A 9448-nucleotide genomic window follows, 5' to 3' on the forward strand; every position below is an offset into this window, starting at 1 on the left:
AGCCAGGTGCATGTGCATGCATGCCCCCAAATCCTGAGGATGGAGAATGGCCATCCCACTTGGGAGTGATTTCTCACTTTCCCTCTCTCTGTTTCACTCTGGTGAGGATATGCACTCTATGGAAAAAAAAAAAAAAATCCTGTGCACTCAGATGGCCTTAAATTCCGTGGTCAGCATTAATGTGCAACTGAAGGAGGACATGCTAAGCACCTAACTTCTTGATGATAAATTGAAATTCTTAATAGAATAAAGCTAGGGCAGGATTTTTTTTTTTTTAATGATGCTGAAATAGAGCAATTTATATTTTCTCTTGAAGTTCAATTCCAAAATGAAAAAAACAGTAGAAATTTTTATTTCCAGAAAGCAAAACTTGTTTTTTTTTTTTTGTACTGTTTTGTTTTACCTTCTCTGCAGTAACTGGAGAATCTGGTTTAAAAATATGTTCTTGTATTATCTGGAGAAGCTGCTGCTCCATACAGGAAGCACTTATTACCAAGGCCATAAAGAAGTTAAAAATATTTCTGATGTAATTTTATATCATAAAATTTAAATCACTAAATTCCAAAAAGTGTTTCTACTCTATACACTTTGCTAAAAGGTTTATTCTGAAATATGAAGTCAGTAAGGTACATACTTGAAAAGAAAGAAATCTCCTGTGTTTGCACATTTAGAAATCTTAGAGATGTTACAATATTTAGTTTACTAGATTGACAGCTGCATCCTAGTAGTCCTTTGTTTTTTTCCTTTTTATTTATTTATTATTTTTGTTATAGGGCGCATGTGCTCGCCAGAAAGACAGAGAGAGACAGAAAGACAGAAAGCGAGAAATCACCCCCCAGGGGGAATGGCCGCACCACAATCCCTTCTCCTCCATTCTCCTCTTGGGATCTTGGGTATGCATGCACATGTGCCTGGCTTGAGTTCAAGCCACTGGGTCCGGGACATGAACTGTGGTCGATGACATGAGATCCTAGCGAGATAGCCATTACACTAACTGCTGGTCCCTCCTAGTAGCCCTTTGTAAGCTGAAAGGAACTAAGACTCCACTTTATTTTCTCTGTATGCATCTGCCCTTGTCCTCTAGCATTTGTTAAGACAAAGCAAGCACTGCTTGATCAGTAGCACTTTCCAATATGAAGATTCTCCTTTTAGTATCAAATCTTGAAAGCTTTAAGTTTGATTTTATTGGGACCAGCAGTTAGCGTAATAGCTATGTCGCTGGACTCCCACATAGTCAACCGCGGTTCGTGTCCCGGACCCAGTGGCTTAAACTCATGCCGGGCGCGTGTGTGTGCGTGCCCAAGATCCTGAGAGGAGAATGGAGGAGAAGGGACAGCGGCGTGGCCATCCTCCCTGGGGGGGTGATTTCTCGCTTTCTATCTCTCTGTTTCTGTCTGTCTGGTGAGCACACATACCCTAAAAACCTCTCCAAAAAAAAAAGTTTGATTTTATTGAAGTGGTAAGCACTATCTTAAGTTAAACAATAATAATGTCCCAATGACGAAGCTGCAATAACTGACCTTTTTTTTAATATTAAATGTTTTTTCTTTACCTTTATTCTTCAGATTAAATACAACTGAATTAAAAAATAGAATTATAGATCTTATCTTAATTTGGCATTATCATGCATGAAAAAGCCAATCTCAAAAGTTACATACTACATGACTCATAAAATAGCCTCAAAACAGAAAAATTATAGATGAACACACCAGTGGTTGCATTAGATTGTGGTTACAAGGGTGAAATGGGGGAAGAATTAACTATCGACAGTAGGCACAGGGATATATTTTTGATGATAGGAACCGTTCCGTATCTTGGTTTTGGGGGTCCTAACCTGAATCTACACAGGTGATAACCACACGCATACTCAAATAAGTACACGTAAAACTGGTGGAAACAGTAAGGTATGTGAATTGCGCCATGTCAGTGTCCTGGTTTTGATATGATACTCAGTTATGAAAGAGGTCACCATTGGTGGAAATGGGATAAAGGGTACATAGGGACTCTGCAATTTTTGCACCTTTCTATAAATATACAATTATTTCAAAGTAAAGTTAGAAGATGAAAACATAGGGTTGAAAAATAGGGATGATCATACCTGAGCTGATGCAGCTCATGCTGCCAGGTGAGGTTTTCCTGCCTGAGTTCTTCTTGCATAATCTGAAATGTTTTTGTCTTATCTTGATACTCCTGAAGTTGAGTCTTCAGTGGGCGTAACTCAGTGATCTCTTGATTAATCTGTAAATATTGCTGTTGCAGATTCTTCAGTTCCTTTAGCTTTAACCGAAGGAAGTAAAAAGTGATTCATCACATCTCACTCACCCAACTATTAGACGTCAGTAGCTCCTGTCTAAGTCAGAAGCCACAACAGACAACCAGCATCTACCAGTCCATTGACATAGCACTGTAGCATAAATCTCTAAAATGATTAAATACAGCAGCCAGACTGGTGACAGACAGCTAGCTCCCCACAGAGCTGCCACTAAGGCTATACAGCCTGACCTTTCCTGTAACTTCAACTCCTTCCTCCCCACTAGCCCTGAGGCGCTAAACTGACTCTAGAGCTACAACTCTGATATGGGATAGATGTTAAGAGATCTACAGTTTCATGGTGGTTAGTAATCTATCCTAAACCTGAAGTGTAAAGATGAATTGGCTTTTTATTTAGTCATGTCCCCTAGTTAGGCTTCTAAACTTTCTTACACGGCTATCAATCTTAACTCTATCTTAGCTGGTGCTCGATATAAAGGCAGTGCTACCCAGGGGTTAAGGGCACCAAGGCTCTGGAGTTAAATATTCTACTTTTTGGATGTCTGATTCTATGTATGTTCCTCACATCTCCTAATTTTAATTTCTCTCGCCTATGAAATAAAGACAATTATATTACCTTTTTCATATGGGAATTACATGAAAAAAATCAATGTGCTTTACACATAAAGCTAGTGATGATAGGCATGCCTTTAATTAGTAAACTACCTATCTACATTCCAAGCCATTTTTATCCCCAATACTCATTAAAGGCTTAGTAAAAGAAATAGTATCAAGACATCTGGGCAAGCTGGGCCTTGCATGCACACCTCTTTCTCTAACTCAGAAACATCGTGAAAGCTACAATAAAGGCTTTTTAAAAAACAAAAACAGAGACATAAAACATAACAGGAAGAACAACGGAGGAGTCTGCAGCAATAAAATTAATTTTGGAAGCTGAAAGGCAGATGATGATAAGTGATAACTGACTTAATAGATCTGAGAAAGCAGAATCTTAAGCTGGCAGTGGGAGAATCCAAGAATCAATAGAACTTACTCTGCAGAACTTCAAATGGTTCAGGAATTAACAGCACCAGGTACTCTAGAAAAGATGGTGATGGGATGGGAGGGAAGAGGTAGCTGAGATACAGAGGATTAGATGCAGGCTACTTAAAAAACAACCCCTAGACTGCCTCCTTAGCTCCACATTCATTGTTATTCCAACAGACAACTAGAATTTTATTCTCTGAAGAAGGTAAAAGAAGTGTCTCTGTACGACAAAACACCAGGCACAGTTTCAAGTAAAGGTACTATTCCAAAACAAGGGTGAACAAGTGAATGATGCTTTCTGAATGCTTGCAGCTTTTCCCCTACTCACTTTGGAAAGGGCTGGTAAAAGGCCTTTTATTTTCACATAGGAAATGAGAAGTCCAAATGAAACTCACAGCTGTTAATCTTTACCGGCAAACTTTTTAACCTCTACCCTTAAACATAGAGAGTAAACTGATTAACCTCCTAAAGTATGGCTAACATGAAGTAGATGAAAGTACTTGATGTAGATGAAATTAACTTGCAAGAGATGGGGGGGGATGTACTCAATGCACTCAAAGATTAAAGAATTGGAAATGAGAAACATTATAGCAGAAATAATTACAAAGAAAAAACATTATAGGAAAACTTCAAAAACAAAATGACCACCACTATCCTTGGCAAGACAAGAAAATGAATTCATAAGACAAGAAAAAAAACAAAAAAAAAGAGAAAGAAATCCTTAGTAATTAAAAACAAGATGGCAAAAGTAAAAGGTGAGTATGGGCCGAGATGCAGCAGTAGTGCAATGCTCCATGTTGCTAAAGTCATATGGGAAGGTCTTGAGTTTGCACATTAAGGTCGTCCTTTATGTGACTGACATGCATGTATGCATGTCCATGACCCAAGCTGGCTGAGGGTGGGGATGTATCACAGTGTGAAGACCCCATTGGAGGTGTATGTCTGCCTGTCTCTTGAAAGCAATAAATAACAAACTTAAAAAAAAAAAAGATGAAGATAAGAAATATCTTCCCTTAAGTACAGGGAAAAAAAAGTGGAAAAGATAAGAAAATTGGGGAGTCAATCCAGAAGGTCCTACTATACATCTAAATAACAAGATTTTCAGGGAAAAAAAGACAACAGAGAAAAAGGATGGTAAAATATAATTCAAAGGAATTTCCAAAAATTGATGAATATGACTACTTAGACTCAAAAGATTAGTCAATGTGACAAAGGAAAAGACTTACACCGAATCATATTATCATTTAACTTCAGAACAAGGGGAGGAGAGAAAGATGGAGGAAGAGCAGGAAAGAAGAGTAAGAGGGAGAAACACATCACATTCAAAGGGTCAGAAATCAGAATAGCTTTAGACTTGTGAACTACAATGTAAGTTAAAAGGCAATAAACCAATGTCTTCTCAGTTTTGAAGGGAAATTATTTTCAGCTTAGAATTCTACACTCAACCAAACTACCAATCAAGTATGAGAGATGAAAAGAGGGTTTTTTTACTTTTTTTTTTTTTGGAGAGGTTTTTTTGCTATAGGGCGTGTGTGCTCGCCAGACAGAGAGAAAGAGACAGAGAGACAGAAAGCAAGAAATCACCCCAGGGGGGATGGCCACGCCACCATCCCTTCTCCTCCATTCTCCTCTCGGGATCTTGGGCACGCACACACACGCGCCCGGCGTGAGTTTTAAGCCACCGGGTCTGGGACATGAACCGCAGTCGACTACATGGGAGTCCAGCGACATAGCCATTACGCCAACTGCTGGTCCAGAGAGATGAAAAGAGTTTTTAAAAAATGTTTCCAAAGGACACATGCAGATATCAGAGAGAGAGAAAGAGAGAGACAGAAAGCATTCCCCTTAATGGCTGTGATCACACTGAAACCCCTACTCCTCCATTTCTCCATCCTGTCAGGATTTGGGGTACACACACATATGCACCAGGAGTGCTGGAATTCAAATCGCATGGATGGACATGTGAGATCTGGCTTCCTTAAACACCAGGCTCCCTTAAACACTAGAGCCAGTCCCATGTATCTTTTCTTAGAGAACTACTAAATTATCTGTTTTGAGGAAAATATAAGTAATACATCTCAGTTCTAAGGGCATTGCAGTCATAAAAAATGTAAACACTAAATTGATTTAACCAAAATTAAAAATTAAATTACATTAGAAGAATGGGGATAAGAATGTGCCTAAGTCCTGCAGAAACAGAGAGTAAATAGAACAAAATGCTGTTAGCATAAAGAAAGCCAATAATTAATGCATCAATGAAAGGTTAAATGTAATATAAGCATGATATTTAGACAGAGGAAATACCAAAAGACTACACTAAAAGAGCTGAAAGCAAATTGCCTATAGGAAGAAAGGGGGTTGGGAATGCTACATTTAGTTTTTCCTGCCAAACAATGTAGAATTTAGTGGCTAATCGAATATGTACAATATAAACTTTTACTTTTTAATCCAAAACTAAAAACTCTTTTTGTTTTAATTTAAAGCAAAACTTATACATCCCTTATGTAGTCCACTCATTCCTCTACTCTGCATACTCTAAATATACTCAGAATAGATCAGATTATCAGAAAGCTGTGTCTGGGATCACATTTTAACCCCTTGCAGTGGAACTTTCAGTGAAATGGATACAGCTCTTTTAGCATGCACTTACATCAGGTGACAGCTAAATAAAAAAGTAGAAAACACATTATTACATTTACTGAAGAGAAATTAAAAAAATGTTTCATAACTACATAGTGTTCTCTTTATGGGAACACAGAAGAAATTTCTTACAGGCATCAATACATAAAGCATAACTATCCTTATCTTGAATAAGTAATTTTTCTTTCTTCTTTTCTCCTAAAATGTGGACATTGCAATTCAAGCACACAGTTTTGATTCTTTCTTTCCGATGGCTGCCAGAAAGCTCAGAGTAAATTATGACTTCTCTTTCTAACCAAGAGTACAGGATATCACAACCTTACTCTGGGTTTAATTTTCTGTCCTATCTTTATTTTTTCTTCTAAGTCCCATTTATTATTTCTAATTTTAAAAATTGCTAGGACCAGCGTATGGTGTAATGGTTATGTTGCTCGACTCCCATGTAGTAGATCGCAGTCTGAGTTCTGGACCTGGCAGCTTGAAATTCAGGCCAGGCGCATGTGCGTGCATGCACAAGTTCCCGGGAGGAGAAGGGATTGAGTCATGGCCATCCACCCCGGGGGGTGATTTCTCGCTTTCTGCATCTTTGCCTTACTCTGTCTCTCTTGCAAGCACATGTGCCCTATAGCAAAACAAAAACAAAAACAAAAATCAAAACAAAACAAAACCTCTCTAAAAAATGTTTACATCTTTATATGTAACCCACATTACTTTGCCAATGAGATGAGTACAGATACACATAGGCACGCCTAGAGATTTGCTCTCCACCCTTTAGATAGGCATTGTCTAACTACTTCATTTGACTATGAGGAAGATAGTAAAGAAGTTTGAATAGATATGAAAACTGGAAAAAGTTTTCAGAGTTGCTTAGTAATGCCCTAGTGGAAGCTCCTGGGCTGGCTGGCTGCAGTGGTGCAGCAGTAACACCATGTTCCATGCTAAAGCCACAAGGGAAGGTCCCAAGTTTGCATCCCAAGGTCTCCCTATACTACCAGGTGCACAAGTGTATGCCAGTGATCCTGGCTGGCTGAGGCTGAGAGTGGATCACAGCAGGAAGACTCCAATGCAGAGGTCTGTCTGTCTGTCTCTGTCTCTCTCATGAAAGAAATAAATAAACTTTAAGGCAGCAACAACAAAAAAAGGTAGAATTTCCTAGGCTAATTTTCCATCACCTAGACCTTCAGACTTAATTTGGGAAACTTCCCCTTGACTAAGTAAAGAAGGGAACTAAAGTAATCCAAGCCCCTTTCAAACCTAAATCATGTTTGGATGGTCCTGGGTGGTCATGTCTGAGTGAGAGAGTATAGTATTAGGCAGAGGTATTAAACCACTAGCGTAGGCTGAATATTTAAACTAAGAATGGTTAAAATAAGATATCTCCCATATTTATCCTACATATAGCCAGTGATTGAGATACTAGAAATGGCAAAACCCATTAGATAGCCTGAGAACAAGATATTTGGAAAATAGCAGTTGAAGGACATCCAGGACTATACTCAGAAAATATGCAGAAAGGTTTCAGCAGACTACAGTGGACCATGTATATAATATCACTAAGTCAAATTTATAACCCTTTATGTAATTTATAATCGTGCCTAAACTTTATGATTCTTTCATGACAGACGTAAAGGCCTAAATTCTCAAAACTCCCATGAATGACAGTTTATACAATGGAAAAAACTTTATTTTTTTTCCCTAAAAACCATGAATCCAGAGAATGACCACCTACCACTGATAATCTACCATCTGCTTAGCTACGTGCTAAATATCACTATACAAACAAGTACAAAACATCCTTATTGGGTGTTTGCAAACTAATCAGGGAAAGAAAAATAATGTATAAAAATTAAAACACATGCTTATACATCAATCATGGCAATACAGTTCAAATGACAAGAAAAGTTCTAAGAAAATACAAAGGCAACAGACAATTCAAGCAATCAGGAAATGTAACCAGATGATGTGAGCTGTGGGATGACTTTCAAGTAGTGGGAAATATTCATCCAATACAGAAAAGCAATTTTGAGAACATTTCAGCTGAAAGGTACTTTCTAATGAAGCACCAGATATGATTACTGCATACTGAGTAGATGAGTTTGGCTGGAATGAAGGGTTTGAGTAGAAAGCAGTAAAAGGGAAGGTAGAAAGAAAGGTAAGAATAAATTATAGGGTCTTAGATGCCAGACTAAGGGGTCTGAAGCGTAAGCCTACTCTAAAGAGAGCTCAATTTTTAAAAGTTTTTGAGCAGTGCAGTAACAAGAAAGTAGGGTTTCCGAAAGATTTATTAAGCAATGGTATATACAACACACTGGAGCGATGACGAACTGGAAGTAACATTACTACAACAGTGTGAGGGTAAGGTGTGAAGAGCTCGTTCTAGGAAAATGAAGACAGAAAGATAATTGAGGCACATAGTGAGTAATGGAATAACAGACACTGAGAGTTAAGAAATAAAATCTTAGGTATGAGCTTTGGGGAACAAAAGCATAATACTAAGTTACAGAAACATGTAAATTTAAAAAAAAAATGCTAACTTGGCTTTTAAATACTCGTCAGACAAAAATGTGAAGCTAGGTATGAGAGATAAAAAGTTTACGGGCCTAGTTTTATAATAGATAAAAATGGTAAAGCAGTTCACTGAATGAAATAGTTAATTCAGCATCTATTCTAAAAACTAGCTCCAAAAGACTCACTTAAAAGATGATTAATATCGGGATGCCAAAAATGACAGCTTTGATGCACATACAGTCCTACTGAAATTACATTCTGAAATGTCTGACAAGAAGCCAGGCTCCTCGAAAAAAGTCAGCTAAATTCATTTTTTTTTTCGACTTGCCAGAGTATACATATGTTCACCAGTGAAAGTCAGAGAAAAAGACAGAGAAGGGAAAAAGCACTCTCCAGAAGGGCTTAGTCACAGCCCGATCCCTTCTCTTCCATTTCCCTATCTTGTCAGGACTTTGGGCACAGACACACATGCTCAGCATGTTTTTCAAGCTGCAGGGACCTGAATTTGAACTGCACAGTCAGCCATGTGGGATCTGACTCTGTCAACCACCAGGTCAAAAATCAAGCCTTCAAATTATTTGAAAAATGTAAAATCTACATAAAATATGTTATCAAAACTGTAGCTTAAAAAGTATGCTTTCTTGGGGACCAGCAGTTAGCGTAATGGCTATGTCGCTGGACTCCCATGTAGTTGACAGCGGTTCGCATCACGGACCTGGTGGCTTAGAACTCATGCCGGGCTCGTGTGCGTGCGTGCCCAAGATCCCGAGAGGAGAATGGAGGAGAAGGGATTGCGGCGTGACCATCCCCCCTGGGGGGTGATTTCTCGCTTTCTGTCTCTCTGTCTCTCTCTGTCTGTCTGGCGAGCGCACGCGCCCTATGGCAAAAATCTCTCAAAAAAAACCCAAAAACAGTATGCTTTCTTTCTTTTTTTTGAGAGGTTTTTGCCATAGGGCATGTGGGCTCATCAGACAGACAGAGACATAGAAAGCGAGAAATCAAC

At 38.6% G+C, this 9448-nt stretch overlaps 1 protein-coding gene across 7 annotated transcripts in view; it reads right to left on the reverse strand.

Annotated features, from left to right (window-relative positions):
- GOLGB1 (golgin B1) overlaps positions 1 to 9448 on the reverse strand; it is an 81282-nt gene that overhangs the window by 11891 nt on the left and 59943 nt on the right. For all 7 annotated transcript variants that reach the window (XM_014593330.2, XM_014593329.2, XM_006162627.3 and 4 more), the window contains one exon: positions 2099 to 2277. In XM_014593330.2, coding sequence (XP_014448816.1) covers positions 2099 to 2277 — 179 coding nt within the window. The remainder of the gene's footprint in view (positions 1 to 2098; positions 2278 to 9448) is intronic.

Source organism: Tupaia chinensis, unplaced genomic scaffold (genome assembly GCF_000334495.1).
Source record: "Tupaia chinensis unplaced genomic scaffold, TupChi_1.0 Scaffold140355_1, whole genome shotgun sequence".
Classification (NCBI taxonomy): Eukaryota; Metazoa; Chordata; class Mammalia; order Scandentia; family Tupaiidae; genus Tupaia; species Tupaia belangeri.